The sequence below is a fragment of the Oryx dammah genome, unplaced genomic scaffold (assembly GCF_014754425.2).
Source record: "Oryx dammah isolate SB20612 unplaced genomic scaffold, SCBI_Odam_1.1 HiC_scaffold_26, whole genome shotgun sequence".
NCBI lineage: Eukaryota > Metazoa > Chordata > Mammalia > Artiodactyla > Bovidae > Oryx > Oryx dammah.
The window spans coordinates 78242377-78261087 of NW_024070210.1; the positions used below are offsets into that span (position 1 = coordinate 78242377).

An 18711-nucleotide genomic window follows, 5' to 3' on the forward strand; every position below is an offset into this window, starting at 1 on the left:
CTCCAGGGGATCTTCCTGACCCAGGGGACTGAACCTGCGTCTTTTGCATCTCCTGCATTGGCAAGCAGATTATTTACCACTGGGCCACCTGGGAAGCCCAAGAGCAATAGTGTGTATTGTTTGTTGACTACTTGTTCTCTCCCGCTCTTGCTATGCTAACCTTTAGCCAGAGTGTACTTCCAATACTTCACCAAACTGTGGACTTTGGACATAATGATGTGACCATGTTTGACCAATAAAATGTGAGTGGATAGTTAAATCCTAGTTAAAACTAAATATATTTACATGATATCTCTGTTTTTGTTTCTTTCCTGTACATACCAAACAGTAGTTGTCCTTTCAGGTTTTATTCCATAATGTGAAGCAGACACAAGTTTCAGAATGAAGAGACAACTCATGGGAGCAGACCTGAATCCACTTGTGTGCAAGAGCAGAGCCACAGTGTTGGAATGGCAGCTGACCCACAAGTAACACACAGTGGACCATTCATTAAGCTTTCTTCCTGTGAGCCACTGAGATTGTGAGGTTCTTTGAACTAAGTCTTATGCTAGTCAAAGTTGACTGATATATGAAGTCACATCAATCCTGTCTTCTAAATATCTCTCACATTCAACCACCTCTTTGTAGTTCCCTTGTTACTATCCTGGTTCAGGTTCTCATAATCTCTCACCAAGTTGGTTGGAATAACTTCTTAAATATATCCTTTACCCATGAGCTCCTACCACTCCAAACTCTCTAAAGTAATTATTCTAAAACACACATTTGGATTAGATTGCTATTCTATTTAGACCTTCTATAGCTCACCATGGCCCACAAGTGAAAATCAAGGTTTCTGTGGCCATTTATGGTATTACTTCCAGGAAATTTTCATCCTCATTCCCACCACTACCCCAAGATTTCTAAACATCAGACATAATGTACTCACTTTAATATTTTCTTCTCATATATATTATTCTTTTCTCAACTTTGCAAAAGCCTACTCAAACTTCAGGACTCAGTAAATGTCACATTTACTTTTGAAAAGATTTTCCACCTTATATTTATTTGTCTTCTTCCTCTTTTAATATTTTGTACACAATTTTGCAATAGCAATATTTACAATGTTATGAATATCGTTTGGTTTTTAACTCTTTACCAGTACTTTCTCAAGGAACTTCCTCAAGGATAGGGGTCATTCCATACTATTCTTTAATCTCACCTGTTATTTCTGTCCCTGACATACAAGGAACATTCAGCAGATGGGCCTACAGCTTGACCACAGGGTGCTTTTGACATCTGCGCTGATGAATGAGAGCTGGTTTGTGAAGCCGAATTATACAGGTGGACTGGATACCTTCCACTGTGGGAATCCTGGAGGACACCTTAACTTCATTACATCCCTCACACCAACACATGTCTATATTTCCCACTCTTACATACTTAAACCATAATTCCCAGAAGACAATGTGACTCCATCCAGCCATATGAATCATACAGTCTTACAGAAGTTTGCCTCCATATATTTGTGGCTTTTAACACCAAGAGTAAATGAAATGGTGAATGAAAATTTTTTCATGTTTCTACAGTATATCATTTATATCTCCTTTGACTCTGTACTCTCCTAAAATAGCCAACCTACCACATTTGATGAGTCATGGTAGGTGACAATAAAGACAATTCGTATCATTAAATGAATCTTCCTCAACTTTCTGCATCCTAGGTAAAACATTCCTGTTTTTCATATATAGTTTACGTTCTCTCCCATAATAAAAAAGGTGTCTCTCTTACTTTGAAACGGTACCCCTCCGTGCAAACACCTTACCCACAGTATTCTGTCTGAATTCTCTGCACTTCAGCCCACCGATCATATAAACTTTAGTCTGACTTTTCAACATTTTCTTGCTAATTCCCTCCCAGCATTTAAAATATTCAAGCTTTCTCATCTTAAAAAATATTGAATATTCCCACAAACCCATATGTGTCTCTCCAGCAACAAATCTTTTTTTTTTTGCCATCTGTTCCTTGCAAGATCTACAAGATGATAGATATCATTCTTTTTATTATTTTTTAAAATTTTTAATTGAAGGATAAGTGCTTTACAGAATTTTTTGATTTCTTTCATACATCAACGAGAATCAGCCATAGTTATACCCCTGTCCCCTCCCTCCCAGAACTCCCTCCCATCTCCCTTCCCACCCCAGCCTTCAGCCTGTCTCAGAACCCCTGTTTGAGTTCCCTGTTCCCTCAGCCCCTGTTCTGAGTCTTACAGCAAATTCCCATTGCCTATCTGTTTTACACATGGTGTTGTAAATTTCTGTTACTCTGTCCATACACCTACCTTTCTCCCTCTTCTTCTCCTACCTTGTCCATAGGTCTGTTCTCTATGTCTGTTTCTCCATTGCCACCCTGCAAATAAAGTCATCAGTGCCTTCTGTTCAGATTCCGTATATATGTGTCAGTATACAATATTTATATCTCTCTTTCTGACTTACTTCACTCTATACAATGGGCTCTAGTTTCATCCACCTCATTAGAATAGATTCAAATGCATTCCTTTTAATAGCTGAGTAGTATTCCATTGTATATATGTACCAGCTTCTTTATCTATTCGTCTGTCGATGGACATCTAGGTTGCTTCCATGTTCTAGCTATTATAAATAGGGCTGCAGTGAACATTGTGGTACATGTGTCTTCTTCAATTTTGGTTTCCTCAGGGTATATACCTAGGAGTGGGGTTTCTGGATCATATGGTGGTTTTATTCCCAGCTTTTTAAGGAGTCGCCATACCTTCTTCCGTAGTGGCTATATCAATTTACATTCCCACCAGCAAAGCAAGAGTGTTCCCTTTTCTCCACATGCTCTCCAGCATTTATTGTTTGTAGATTTTTTTGATGATGGCCATTCTGACTGGTGTAAGGTGGTATCTCATTGTAGTTTTGATTTGCATTTCTCTGATAATGAGTGATGTTGAGCATCTTTTCATGTGCTTGTTAGCCATCTGTATGTCTTCTTTGGAGAAATGTCTCTCAGGTCCCTTTCCCACTTTTTGATACGGTTGTTTGTTTTTTTAGGTATTGAGTTGTATGAGCTGCTTGTATATTTTGGAAATTAATTCTTTATCGGTTGTTTCCCTTGCTATTATTTTCTCCCATTCTGAGGGTTATCTTTTCACCTTGTTTGTAGTTTCCCTTGTTGTGCAAAAGCTTTTAAGTTTAATTAGGTCCCAAATGTTTATTTTTGTTTTTATTTCCATTTCTTTAGGAGGTGGGTCATAGAAGATCTTGCTTTGATTTATGTCATTGAGTGTTCTGCCTATGTTCTCCTCTAAGAGTTTAATACTTTCTAGTCTTACATCTAGGTCTTTAATCCATTTTGAGTTTATCTCTGTGTATGGCATTAGGTAATGATCTAATTTCATTCTTTTGTACATTGCTGTCAAGTTTTCCCATCGCCACTTATTGAAGAAGCTGTCTTTGCCCCATTGTATATTCTAAAGTACACATAGGTGTGTGGGTTTATCTCTGGGTTCTCTATCTTTTTCCATTGGTCTGTTTTCCTGCCAATACCATACTGTCTTGATTACTGTAGCTTTGTAGTATAGTCTGAAGTCAGGAAGGTTACTGCTCTAGCTCCATTCTTCTTTCTCAAGACTGCCTTGGCTATTCAGGGTCTTTTGTGTTTCCATATGAATTGTGAAATTTTTTGTTCTAGTTCTGTGAAAAAAGCCATTGGTAATTTCATAGGGCATTGAATCTCTAGATTGCGTTTGGTAGTATAGTCATTTCACAATATTGATTATTCCCATCCAGGAACATGGAATATCTCTCCATCTGTTTATGTCATCTTTGATTTCTTTCATCAGTATCTTATAATTTTCCATATACAGGTATTTTTGTTTCCTTAGGTTTATTCCTAGATATTTTATTCTTTTTGTTGCAATGGTGAATGATATTGATTCCTTAATTTCTCTTTCTGATTTTGCATTGTTAGTATATAGGAGTGCGAGTGATTTCTGTGTTTTGACCTTGTATCCTGCAACTTTGCTGAATTTGCTGATGAGCTCTAGTAGTTTTCTGATAGTTTCTTTTGAGTTTTCTATGTATAGTATCATGTTATCTGCACCAGTGAGAGTTTTACTTCTTCTTTTCTGACCTGGATTTCTTTTATTTCTTTTTTTCTCTAATTGCTGTAACTAGGACTTCCAAAAATATGTTGAATAATAGTGATGAGAGTGGACACCCTTGTCTTGTTCCTGATCTTAGAGGGAAAGCTTTCAGTTTTTCACCATTGAGAATAATGTTTGCTGTGGGCTTTTCATATATGGCCTTTACTATGTTGAGGTAGGTTCCTTCTATGCCCATTTTTTGAATCGTTTTTATCATAAATGTATGCTGTATTTTGTCAAAGGCTTTTTCTGCATCTATTAAGATGATCATATGGTTTTGAATCTTTCAATTTGTTGACATGCTGTATCATGTTGATTGATTTGCATATATTGAAGAATCCTTGCATCCCTGGAATACACCTGACTTGATCGTGGTGTATGAGTTTTTTAATGTGTTGTTGGATTCTGTTTGCTAGAATTTTGTTGAGGATTTTTGCATCTATGTTCATCAGTAATATTGGCCTGTAATTTTCTTTTTTCCTGTTATCTTTTCCTGGTTTTGGTTTCAGGGTGATTGTGGCCTTGTAGAATGAGTTTGGAAGTGTTCCTTCCTCTGCAATTTTTTGGAAGAGTTTCAGAAAAATAGGCATTAGTTCTTCTCTGAATGTTTGATAGAATTCCCCTGTGAAGCCATCTGGCCCTGGGCTTTTGTCTGGGGGGAGAATTTTTTTTTTTAATCAGTTTCAGTGTTTGTTATTGGGTTGTTCACAATTTCTATTTCTTCCTGGTTCAGCCTTGGGAGGCTGATCTTTTCTAACTATCTGTCTATGTCCTCTAGGTTGTCCATTTTATTAGCATATAGTTGCTCATAATATTCTCATGATCCTTTGTGTTTCTTCATTGTCTGTTGTAAACTTTCCTTTTTCATTTCTAATTTTATTAACTTGATTTTTCTCCTTTACTTTTCTTGATGAATCTGGCTAGTGGTTTGTCAATTTTGCTAATCTCAAAGAACTTAGTTTTATTTATCTTTGCTATTGTTTCCTTCATTTCTTTTTCATTTTTTTCTTTTTTTTAATTTTTTATTTTACTTTACAATTCTGTATTGGTTTTGCCATACATTGACATGAATCCACCACGGGTGTACATGCGTTCCCAAACATGAACCCCCCTCCCACCCTCCTCCCCACAACATCTCTCTGGGTCATCCCCGTGTACCAGCCCCAAGCATGCCGTATCCTGCATCGGACATAGACTGGCAATTCGATTCTTACATGATATTATACATGTTTCAATCCCATTCTCCCAAATCATCTCACGCTCTCCCTCTCCCTCTGAGTCCAAAAGTCCGCTATACACATCTGTGTCTTTTTTCCTGTCCTGCATACAGGGTCATCATTGCCATCTTTCTAAATTCCATATATATGTGTTAGTATACTGTATTGGTGTTTTTCTTTCTGGCTTACTTCACTCTGTATAATCGGCTCCAGTTTCATCCATCTCATCAGAACTGATTCAAATGTATTCTTTTTAATGGCTGAGTAATACTCCATTGTGTATATGTACCGCTGCTTTCTTATCCATTCATCTGCTGATGGACATCTAGGTTGTTTCCATGTCCTGGCTATTATAAACAGTGCTGTGATGAACATTGGGGTACATGTGTCTCTTTCAATTCTGGTTTTCTCAGTGTGTATGCCCAGCAGTGGGATTGCTGGGTCATAAGGCAGTTCTATTTGCAATTTTTTAAGGAATCTCCACACAGTTCTCCATAGTGGCTGTACTAGTTTTCATTCCCACCAACAGTGTAGGAGGGTTCCCTTCTCTCCACACCCTCTCCAGCATTTATTGCTTGCTCTTTTTCATTTATTTCTGCTCTGATTTTTATGATCACCTTCCTTCTGCTGACTTTAGGGGTTTTTTGTTCTTCTTTTTCCAGCTGCCTTAGATGTAGAGTTAAGCTGTCTATTCGATGCTTTTCTTGCTTCTGAGGTATGACTGTATCGCTATAAACTTCCCTCTTAGAACTGCTTTTGCTGAGTCCCATAGCTTTTGGATATTCATGTTTTCATTGTCATTTGTTTCTAGGATTCTTTTTATTTCTTTTTTTTTAATTTCTTCAGTAACCTCTTTGTTATTTAGTAATGTATTGTTTAATCTCCATGAGTTTGTGTTTTTTGGCTGGTTTTTTTTTTTTTCTATAATTGATATCTAGTCTCATAGCATTGTGGTCAGAGAAGATACCTCATAAAATTTCAATTTTCTTAAATTTACTGAGGCTTGATTTGTGGCCCAAGGTGGTGTCTATCCTGGAGAATATTCCATGTGCACTTGAGAAGAAAGTGTATTCTTCTGCATTTGGATGGAAAGTCCTGAAGGTATCAATTAGGTCCATTTGGTCTAATGTTTCATTTAAGGTTTGTGTTTCCTTATTGATTCTGTGTTTCCTTATTGATTTGTCCATTGATGACAGTGGGGTGTTAAAGGCCCCTACTATTACTGTGCTGCTGCTGATTTCTCCTCTTATGCCTGTTAGTGTTTGTCTTCTGTATTGAGGTGCTCCTATGTTGGGTGCATAGACATTTACAATTGTTATGTCTTCTTCTTGGATTGATCCCTTGATCATTATGTAGTGTCCTTCTTTGTCTCTTATGATATTCTTTATTTTAAAGTCTATTTTGCCTGAAATAAGGATTGCCACTTCAGCTTTCTTTTGGTTTCCATTCGCATGGAATATCTTTTTCCATCCCTTTACTTTCAGTCTGCCTGTGTCTCTAGGTCTGAAGTTGGTCTCCTGTAGGCAGCATTTATATGGGTCTTAGTTTTGTATCCATTCAGTCAGTCTGTATCTTTGGTTGGTGCATTTAATCCATTTACATTTAAGGTAATTATTGATACATATGTTCCTGTTGGCATTTTCTTGATTGTTTTGGATTTGTCTTTGTAGGTCTTTCCTTTCTTTTGTGTTTACTGGCTATGTAAGTCCCTTTCGTATTTGTTGCAAGGCTGGTTTGGTGGTGCTGAATTCTCTTAATTTCTGCTTGTTCATAAAGCTTTTGATTTCTCCATCAATTTTGAATGAGATCTTTGCTGGGTATAGTAATCGTGGTTGTAGATTTTTCTCTTTTATTTTATTTTTATTTATTTATTTATTTATTTTTAATTTTTACTTTACAATTCTGTATTGGTTTTGGCATAGATTGACATGAATCATGCCATTCCCTTCTGGTCTATGGAGTTTCTGCTGAAAGATCCTGTTAATCATACGGGTTTTCCCTTGTATGTTACTTGTTGCTTTTCCCTTGCTGCTTTTACTACTCCTTCTTTGTGCTTAATCTCCATTAGCTTGATTAATATGTGTCTCAGTGTGTTTCTCCTTGGGTTTAACCTGTAGGGGACTTTCTGTGCATCTTGGACTTGATTGACTATTTCCTTTCCCTTGCTGAGGAAGTTTTCAACTATAATTAATTCAAAACCTTTCTCATTGCCTTTCTTTTTTTTCTTCTTCCTCTGGGACCTCTATAACTCAAATATTGGTGCATTTAATATTGTCCCAAGGGTCTCTGAGGCTTTCCTCAAGTCTTTCATTCCTTTCCCTTTATTTGGCTCTTCAGCAGTTATTTCCACCATTCTATCCTCTAGCTCAATTACCCATTTCTCTGCCTCAGTTATTCTGCTATTGGTTCCTTTTAGAGTGTTTTTACTTTCAGTAATTGTGTTATTCATCTCTGTTTACTTATTCTTTATTTCTTCTATGTTCATGGTGATTGTATTAGATATCATTCTTGTTATTGTTTTATTATAGGGCAAAGGGAAGATTTGCAGATGTAATTAAAGTGCCTAATCAGTTTGAACTTGAGTAAATCAATAGGGAGATTGTCTTTGGTGGGCTTAATTTAATCAGGTAAGCTCTTTCAAAGAAGGCTTAAGCTTTATCTCAGATTAGAGAGATTCACCCAGGCTTGAGGGAGCAAGCTGTCATGAGGGCTATGGCTATGAGGAAATGAATTCTGCCACAATCACATGAGTTTGGAAGAGGACCCTCAAGCCTCAGACAAGACCACAGTGTTAGTTGACTCCATGACTGCAGATTTGTGAGATCCAGCTTAGCTGTGCCCTGGCTTCTGACTTACAGAAACTATGAGATAAATGGATGTTGTTTTAAATCACAAAGTTCATGATAATTTATTACACAACAAAAGGAAATAACATGCTTAATAAATGTATTAAGTGTTAGTTCATAGTGCTTAGAATTGGTTATAGAATAAGAAAACTCGAAATATAATGAAATCTTGTAGCACATAGTAACTTGATAGACAATTCCCACATTTGACTCTAATCCTAAAAATGTTCATGCATTACTAAAAATAAACTGTGAATATGTTTAAACAAAAATTATCAAGTATGCTAGGAGTAAAGACCAAATTATCTTTATTTTCTCTAGATAGGAAGTATTAACAAATTTACTGGCATATGAAGAAACAAATTATGGAGCCAAAGAACACAGAAAGAAAAGGTGTTATAGAAATGTGTCAGGGAAATAACTACTGAAATGTTATGTCATTTTCTAGATATATACAGCTTGTGGTATTTGCTTTTGAGATTGTAATTTCCTATAGTTTTACCTCTCATTCTAAAAATTATTTTATATTCAATTTTATTCATAATTTTGTGTTTTTTTTAAAAAGCCCAATTTTATAACTTTAAGGGCCTACAAAACATAAACTCTCTTCTCTGCATAATTTTAGTGCTTTAAATTCAACCATACAGGGCAGGAAGGGAGTGAAGAAGGTTCACAAAAACGTAAACTTATATTTATTTCTCCATCTGGCTGATAGAGGAGGCTGTTGAATAAATAGGAAATGGCTTTCTGTATAAGATCAGAATGAACTCACAAAAACTTTCTTTCTTTAGAGTTTAAAGAGATATTCTGACATTTTTACACAATGATATGTAAAGCATCTCAGACACTAGAGGCAAGCAGTTCTGTTAAGACAGCCTCTCTTCCTAACACTCCATACAGTCTCCTTCAGGAGGAGAAATCTAAATCTTCTGTCATACCTCAACCTCAGAGCAACCTGGGTTCAAGTCAGCCAGTCTTCAGACTTTTGTTTGTGCAGGATCTCCAAGAAAGGTTCTCACCACTTCTTCACTGCCCTGCCGTGACTGCGGGGTCCACCTTGAGGTGCTTCCGTTCCTGACTGACTGGCATTCCATTTTACTCCCTTGTCTGCACATGGAACATTGTTCCAATTTGACTTTGAATAGAGACTTTGTGTTTTAGCTGAGTTCATTGATTCAGCATTGATGTTTCAGGAGGAGCTAGATCCCAGTCAGTGACCCAGTCCAATGGCCACATCACTGTCTCTGAAGGACCCCCTCTGGAGCTGATGTGCAACTACTCATCTTCTGCTCAAACAAATCTCTTCTGGTACGTGCAGTACCCTAACCAAGGACTCCAGTTTCTCCTGAAGTATGCATCTAAAGACAGCCTTGTTTTAGACATCGACTCTTTTGAGGCTGAATTTAACAGGAGTGAGAACTCCTTCCACTGGAGGAAAACATCAGTCCGTTGGAAAGACTCAGCCTAGCACTTTTCTGCTCTGAGTGACACGGTGCCTGGGACTTCAAGGGGAGATGAACACAAACCTCCCGAGATCTGGTAGCTTAAAAGACTCAGGGTCTCAGGCAGTGTTATTTTTAGGAAGTTGGCATGTTCTTTGAAGACAAACAGAATCCTGGAAGAGTTTGGTTCTCAAAGATATCTTAGATTCTTTTTCTTTTTTGTTGTTGTTGTTGTTTGTTTTACTAAAGAAAAAATCTTGTTTTCTTAAGTTCAGTGTTCTCCACGGAATTGATGATGGTAGGTGGCGCTTCCTGCCAGTGTCATCTGACCAGGGTTTGTTGGCTGAGCTGATTGGTTGCAGGAGCAGGAACATTTCCAGGCAAGTCATGACACTCACCACCCAGGGTTTACTGTGTATCTTAAGGTGAAAATTTCCCAGCAACAAAGCAAAGTGTCATGAAGAGGCAAGTGGTCACTGTGCTGGGGCTTCTGTTTGCCCAGGTTTGCTGTGAGTTGGGGCTGCCCCACAGGGGAATCTGAAGGACTGAGTAGCTGTAGTGTTGTGGGAGGGAGAAGCAGGAGCTCACAAGTTCTACAGACTTTCTATCCTCATGATTCCTGAGGGCACTTTCAGGGTTTTGCAGGAGCTCTGTGGCTCAGCTGGTAAAGAATCGCCTGCAATGCGGAATACGTAGATTCGATCCCTGGGTTGGGAAGATCTCCTGGAGAAGGGAAAGGCTACCCACTCCAGTGTTCAGGCCTGGAGAATTCCATGGACTGTATATAGTCCATGGGGTCGCAAAGAGTGGGGCATGACTGAGAGACTTACACTACACTACTGTGACCCTCACCTGTGACTGTTTCTCTCTTTCTCATCAAGTGTGAGAGGGGTGGATGTGGAGCAGAGTCCCCCAGCCCTGAGTCTACAGGAGGGAGCCAACTCTACACTGTGGTGTAATTTCTCCACCCTCACAGACGATGCGTAGTGGTTCCGTCAGAACCCCGGGGGCCTCATCCGTCTCTTTTACATTCCTTCAGGGATAAAGCAGGATGGAAGATTAAACACCGTGACAGTACCCACAGAATGCCGCAGCTCACTGCATGTTTCCTCTTCACAGACCACAGACTCAGGCACTTACTTTTGTGCTGTGCAGCGTAGTGCTCCCCAAGCACCTGCGGCCTGTACTCATACCCTCCGCGGGGCTCAGCTCCTTCTCCAGCCACAGTCACACCATGACGCCATTACCAGGTATTTGCACTGTTTAGTATTTCTTACCTACACTGGTACAGTTTTAACCACAAACACTTTTTGGCCCAACGAATTTGGGATTTGGTCTTTTCCCTTCTGAATATCTCCTATATTTCCTTCTGCACTAGAACCTCTGACTTGTAACTAGGAGAGTATCTAGATAAGACTACAGATTTAAAGTAAATATTTAAACACAATATGCTGGACACCAAAACGATAAAAAGTGAAAGGATCTAAAAGGAGAGAAAATGACTCCAATAAAGATGTTATCCAGTTTAGTTGGGTGTCTCAAGAATATTCAAATCTGCCTTACCATAATTGCAAATAAAAATAACTCACAATTGCAATTACATTTGCAAATTGCAAATACTCACATCTCATCCTATGACTGGGGCAAAGCAAACAGAAAATATTTGTTCAGTGTTCATATATGAATTGATCACTTGAAACAAATTTATCCTCTTTCAGTTCTGGATGCAAGAAGTCTAAAATCAGTTTCACTGGCTACAGTCAAGTTCTTGGCAGGGTTGATTCTTTCCCTTCACTGCACATTAGCTAGTTTTAATTTATTTATTTTGTAAGTGGAAATTTCTACCTCTTAGTCCCCTTCACCTATTTCACCCCTACACCCACCCCTTTCCCCTGTAGTAACCAATAGCTTGTTCCCTATATGTCTGAGTCTGTTTGTGTTTTATTTGTTAATTTGTTTTGCTTTTTAGATTTCATATAAAAGTGAAAGCATACAGTATTTGTCTTTTTCTATCTGACATTTCGCTAAGAGCAATATCCTCCAGGTCTATCATGCTGTCCCAACTGGCAAAATTTTATTCTTTTTTATGGCTAGTAATAGTTTATTGTATACACACACACACGCTCACACATATATATCTTCTAGATCCATTCATATGACTGAAAACTGAGGTTGTTTCTAAATATCTTCACTATTGGAAATAATGTTGCAGTGAACATTTGGGTGCATAGATAATTTTTTGTTTGTTTGTTTCCTTCTGATGCCCAGGAAAGGAATTGCTGAATCATATAATGCACGTGCCTGCTAAGTCTTTGCAGTCGTGTTCGACTCTTTGCAACCTCATGGAAACGTAGATCGCCAGGCTCCTCCGTCTCTGGAAATTTTCCCAGCAAGAATACTGGAGTGGGCTGCCATTTCCTACTCCAGGGGATCTTCCTGACCCAGGGGTCGAAATTGTGTCTCCTGCACTGAAGGTGGATTCTTTATCGCTGAGCCACCTGGGAAGCCCGGAATCATATAGTAGTTATATTTCTATTGTTTGGGGGAATCTTCATATTGTTTTAAATAGAGGCTACACCAGCTTACTTTCCCAGCAGGAATACATAAGTTTTCCTTTTTCTCCACATCCTTGACAATACTCAATTATTTTTCATTTTTGTCATGATAGTATTCTGGTAGGAGTGAGGTGAGATCTCATTGTGGTTTTGATTTGCATTTACCTGATGATTAGAGATGTTGAATATCTTTTCATGTGTCTGTTTGCCATCTGTATGTTTCTTTGGAAAAATGCCTATTCATGTCCTCTGCCTGTGGTTTTGATATTGTATGCAAAAGTTTTTTATATATTCTGGACATTAACCCCTTATTGACCAATCACTAACAAATATCTTCTCCCATTTGATAGGTTGCCTTTTTTGTGTGTTAATGGTTTCTTTCACTGTGCAAAATATTTTAATTTAATTAGATACTATTTTCTGTGTTGTTTCTTTTTTGTCCTTGCCTGAGGAAATAGATACAAAAATATAGCAAAGATGAATGTCATAAAGCATATTGCCTATACTTTCTTTAAGAATTTATGAGTTTAGGTCTTATATTTAAGACTCTAATCCATTTTGAGTTTATTTTAGTATATGCTGTGAGAAAATATTCTAATTTCATTCTTTAACATGTAGCTGTCTAGTTGTCTAGCACCATTTATAGAAGAAGCAGTCTTTCCCCCCAATTGCTTATTCTTGCCTCCTTTGTTATAGATTGATTGACCATGTATACAAGGGTTAAAATCCAGACTCCCTCTTCTGTTCCATTGACTGAATCTCTGTTTTGGGGCCAGCAATGTATATTTTAGATTATAACACCTTTGAAGCATGTTTTGATGTTAGGGACTGTGATACCTTTAACTTTGTTCTTTTTTTTCAAAATTGCTTTGACTATTTGTGGTCTATTGTGGTTCTATACAAATTTTAGGATTATTTGTTCTAGTTGCATGAAAAATGCCATGACTATTTTGAGAAGGGTTGTATTAAATCTATAGATTTCTCTAGTTCAGAGGACATTTTAACATTATTTATTCTTAAAACCCATGAATATGAAATATTTTTATATTTACTTGCATTATCTTCAGTTTTCTTCATCAATATCTTATAGCTTTCAGAGTGACATCAGTACAATTCTAGGGCACATGATCTAATAAGTACAATTCTCCCTGTAGAGACAACAACACTGAGTATCCTGATCCTACTCAAAGTCTAATAAATAAGATTCAATGTCGATTTCAAAAGAACAATATTTTATTCCTGTTACTGTTTCATAAAAACACATACAAATGAATAGATTCTGAAAGTCAAAAGAACTGATATTTCTTCATTTCATATTAAAGTAATTTTATTTACTAAAAAATCTAAATAGAGCCCTAAAACCCAGTTAAGAAAAAAAAGATAAGTTAATTATTTTAGACAAGATAGCTTTTCACAAAGAAAGCTGAAAATCTGTGGGCTTTGAAAAAATCATTGTTTCTGAATGGAGGAAAGGTAAGTATAGGCTAAATGAATGATCAGTAAGTAAGTTACAAAGAGTTCATAGCCTATAGTAAATTCTATCTTAAATGAGCTGGTAAAATTATTTTACTGAATGATTATCAATATTTGTCAACTTGTTTAAAATTCAGTTCTCCTCAGCTCATACCTTTAATACTAATTGCTTTTTTCCATACTCCTTTTCAGGATCTCCTAACCAGGAAAAGACAAGTAGACAAAATAAAGTTTGTGGTGAGCCAGACTTTTTTCCCATATGTGCACAGACCACGTGGCCTATGAATATGACAAACCCCACTTCCTGTTGGGGGGAGTCACACAGGTACTGGGTAGTATGTATATGTGCTGCCAGGCACTCAAAGACACTGAACTCTCCGCTTGAGGCAGAAACCCAGCACATTTGTGCAGGGAAATCCATGCCTCATGCCGCTCTCCAGCCTGCTCTGGGTGTTCCTGGCCTTCACCTTCTCTGGTAGGGATGCTTCCAAACATGGGTGCGCATGTTCAGGGTGAAAGGTCTGCACACAGGCACGTGGTGCTTCAGGGAACTTGGGAGGAAAGGGGGACTGGGGAAAAGCATACTTATTATTATTTCAATTTGGGTTTCCTTTGGGTCCCAAATTAGTCTAATTCCTACATTATTTTGTTCTTTACTTCAGCTCTGTTTCCTGATTTTTTCCCCACAGGATCTGGTGTGGCACAGAAAGTTATTCAAGACCAGCCAGACACATCCAGTCAACTGGGACAGTCAGTCACCCTGAACTGTCGGTATGCAACAACCTGGAGCTATTACTACGTGTTCTGGTACAAGCTGCTTCCCAATGGAGAGATGATTTACCTTATTAGTCAGATTTCTTCTGGCCAGAATGCAAGGAATGGCCATTACTCTGTAAATATTCAGAAAGCTCGTAAATTCGTCAGCCTCACCATTTCAGACTTACAGCTGGAAGATTCTGCAGAGTATTTCTGTGCTCTCTGGGAGCTCACAGTGCTTGAAGTAGTGGGAATAGCTAAACAAAAACCCCAGAGTTTAATAAAAGAGAGCTTCCCTGCTGCAGAACTCCAGCTGAAATATGCACCTGCAGATTCCAGACCAGAAATGGTAGTTGTGTGTTTGCTTAATCTGTGGTCTGGAAGCTCCTTTTAAGTCACTTAGGAACAGATGTCCAGACTAACTTTCTAGTAATATGTTCTCAGTCTTGATTTTTTAAATTTTATATCAATCATACAGAACATGTACAAAGTTGTCTAAATATGAAAACTTGCCCTGTAATAATTTCATGTGGCAACTGCACCTAAAATTTCTCACATCATAAATCTGGGTTTATTTTTCAGAAATTGTCATGAATATAATTTCCTTAATCTTTTCTTCTTGAGTTTTGTGTCAGTTAGGGTACAATCAGAAAAGTAGAACCACAGTGATACAGAATAAGAGACTCATTTTAAGGAATAGAACTCTCAGGTAATTGCTAGAGTTGGTGGAAGAGTTCATACAAAGCTGTTATCTTCTCATCTTGTGCTGAGCCTGAATTTACTTTAAATCAACTAGAGTGTCGTTTGGAAAGGAAAATTGGACATGGACAAAAGCATGGGAAAACTGGCATTTAAGGACATACTAGAACCCATGAGGACAATTGGAACCCACAAAAACTTACTAAAAACGTGTCTGTCTCTCACCTCCTTCAATCTCATGGTAGTGGGTGACCTTCAGGAGAAGTGGATATTTATCATCATGCTACATGCACATTTGGCCAAAGACAGAGAGATGATGAGGAGGAGATCTGGTTGGAGGTTAAGGAGTTGTAAGTCAACAATAAGATGAGCTAGCAGATCAGCAGCAACACGTGTGAGTTGCACAGTGACTGGACCCATGCACCAACCAGCAGGGCATTAAAAAAATGTGGTTACTTTATGACAACTACCTTCTAAACTTTAAACAATCATTTTTATGGCCAACCCTAACCCAGAACAATACAGAGAAACAAATTCTGAGTCATAGATTTCCAGCTAGTAGGGACACTACAAAGCTATTCCAGTACTTTCTATGTCAACTGGTCATCCATCTATACCTCTTTTAACAACACACTTTCAAATAAAGAAAATGGCAAAACTATGCTTCTTGTTAATACGATTATTATTCCCCATTCAACCATAATCAACGTAACCTTCTCCTGTAAAGAGTATACCAGGTTTCCATGTGTACTAAGTTGCTTCAGCCACATCCGACTCTTCATGACCCTGTGTACTGTAGTCCACCAGGCTCCTCTGTCCATGAGATTCTCCAGGCAAGAATACTGGAGTGGGTCGCCACACCCTCTTCAAGGGATATCAAGTTCACTTATCCATTTTTGGGTGGTAGTTCTTTCCTTTTATACCTCACCCACACTGTCCCATTTGATCCTGCATCTTAACTACTGAGATACAATCCGATACAATATTAAGTTGTATTTTGCACATCATATGTTTCCATAGGCAGGCAAGTGGGGGAGAGATTTAAAAATGGTTACTCTATGCATAAATATATTCATATCAAACTGAAAAAGAGATTGTCATAACTGCTGTCAACTTAAAAAATATTTACAATCAGAAGTTGAGAGTTACGTTTTATCTGGTGGGAATTTTTAGGACTTCAAGCCTGGGAGATAGCATCTCAAGTAAACCTGAAAGAACTACTCTAAGGAGGTGAGCAGAGGAGCCAGGTTGTATAGAAGCTTTGCAACAAAGTGCAGGTAGTCGGAACATCAAAAGATTATTGTTAACTAAAGAAAGACGGATAGCTCAAGTTAAGGATGGACTTCCCTGGTGGCTCAGACAGTCAAGAATCTGCTTGCAATGCGGGAGACCTGGGTTTGATCACTGGGTTGGGAAGATCCCCTGGGGGAGGGCATGGCAACCCACTCCAGTATTCTTGCCTGAAGAATCCCCATGGACAGAGGAGCCTGGCAGGCTACAGTCCATGGGGTTGCAAAGAGTCAGACACGACTGAGCGACTGAGCACAAGTTAAGGAGTCTAGCACACTTCTCTGCATGGGAAGATGCAAGAGTCTGGGCTCACCGAAGTCATTCTTTTACTATTCACCTCAGCTGTGTTGGGGCCAGTATCTGTGTTTCTTACATCCTGAGCTCCTTTAGTCTCGTGGTAGGGAGTGACTGCAGTTCTGATGGGTGTTAGATCACAGATATTCTTCTCCTTCCTGAGTGCCCTTAGGCTCAGGAGCTCACACTGGGCTGCAGTTGCTGATGACTGTGGCATCCTTGTTTACTGATATGGCAGGAAATACTCCATTTCTGACTATTACAGTTTTTGTTACTGCAAATGACCACATGATTCTTGGTAGTATTTATAACTACCTTTTCCATTACCCATTCTGTAACATTTTTGCTTGTAAGAAGCACCTTCACTCACTGCCATACTTGACTTCCTATAAAACAAGCTCCTTACACAGGAGCAATGCTATGTGGAAAGTGATTAAGGTGAATAATACATTCTGCGAGTCCACCACTGTGGTTCTGACAGAAGTTCAAAGGATATTGAAGGCAAATCCAAGGGTCTATTTAAGTGGAAATAATCTTGCCAATAAACAGGGAAAATTGATATACTGTACTCTGGGAAATATCATTAAGAATGATGCTTGATTTCATATCAGATGCGATAGAAGTCACCAAGGGAAAGCATTTTTAAAGTGTTAAAAGGAAGCAAACAAGTAATACTTTCAAACTAGCTTCTTATGAACATGAAAATGAATCCTTTATCTAAATCTTTCTATATTTTTTCCTCTGAGAATCAGGCTGTAACAGACAGGGTGAATCAAGAATGAAAGCTAAAGCTCTGCCAGCTGATGTCCTGCTCAAATATCTTATGATGCTTACACTGGCCTCTCTGCTCCCCTCAAGTGATCATGGGTAAAACTGCGAGGAAGCCTGTTGCAGTGAAATGGAAAAAAAGAGAAATGAGGTTTTTTTCTTTCCTTTCCTGAGAACAAAGAAGATAAAGAGAACAGTGAGCAGGCCTGAACATTCCTGAAGTGAAGTGAAAGTTGCTCAGTCATGTCCGACTCTTTGCAACCCCATGGACTATAGTCTGTGGAATTCTCCAAGGCAGAACACTGGAGTAGGTAACCTATCCCTTCTCCAGCAGATCTTTCCAACCCAGGAGACGAACTGGGGTCTCCTGCATTGCAGATGGATTCTTTACCAACTGAGCTACCAGGGAAGCCCTGATAGAGATTCCCTGAAGTCTCAATAGGGAAAGGTGTGAACATTCCTAGTTGTTTTTGTTTTGTTTTTCTTTAAATGCTCCTAACTCTGCATATCTGTAAATTTGCTTTCAGTTCAGTTCAGTTCAGTCACTCAGTCGTGTCTGACTCTTTGCGACCCATGAATCGCAGCACGCCAGGCCTCCCTGTCCATCACCAACTCTCAGAGTTCACTTAGATTCATGTCCATCGAGTCATTGATGCCATCCAGCCATCTCATCCTCTGTCGTCCCCTTCTTCTCCTGCCCCCAATCCCTCCCAGCATCAGAGTCTTTTCCAATGAGTCAACTCTTCGCATGAGGTGGCCAAAGTACTGGAGTTTCAGCTTTAGTATCATTCTTTCCAAAGAAATCCTGGGGCTGAACTCCTTCAGAATGGGCTTTCAGTTCAGTTCAGTTCAGTTCAGTCCAGTTCAGTTCAGTTCAGTCGCTCAGTTGTGTCCGAATCTTTGCGACCCAATGAATCGCAGCACTCCAGGCCTCCCTGTCCATCACCATCTCCCGGAGTTCACTCAGACTCGCGTCCATCAAGTCAGTGATGCCATCTAGTGATCTCATCCTCTGTCGTCCCCTTCTTCTCCTGCCCACAATCCCTCCCAGCATCAGAGTCTTTTCCAGTGAGTCAACTCTTCACATGAGGTGACCAAAGTACTGAAGTTTCAGCTTTAGCATCATTCCTTCCAAAGAAATTCCAGGGTTGATCTCCTTCAGAATGGGCTGGTTGGATCTCCTTGCAGTCCAAGGGACTCTCAAGAGTCTTCTCCAACACCACAGTT

General features: G+C 38.8%; 1 gene segment (V, D, J or C); it reads left to right on the top strand.

Annotated features, from left to right (window-relative positions):
* The first annotated feature begins 14045 nt into the window (after window positions 1–14045).
* LOC120853734 lies at window positions 14046–14827 on the top strand. The segment is given in 2 exon segments: window positions 14046–14152; window positions 14367–14827. Coding segments are annotated over 2 exon segments (510 nt in total).
* The last annotated feature ends 3884 nt before the right edge of the window (window positions 14828–18711 follow it).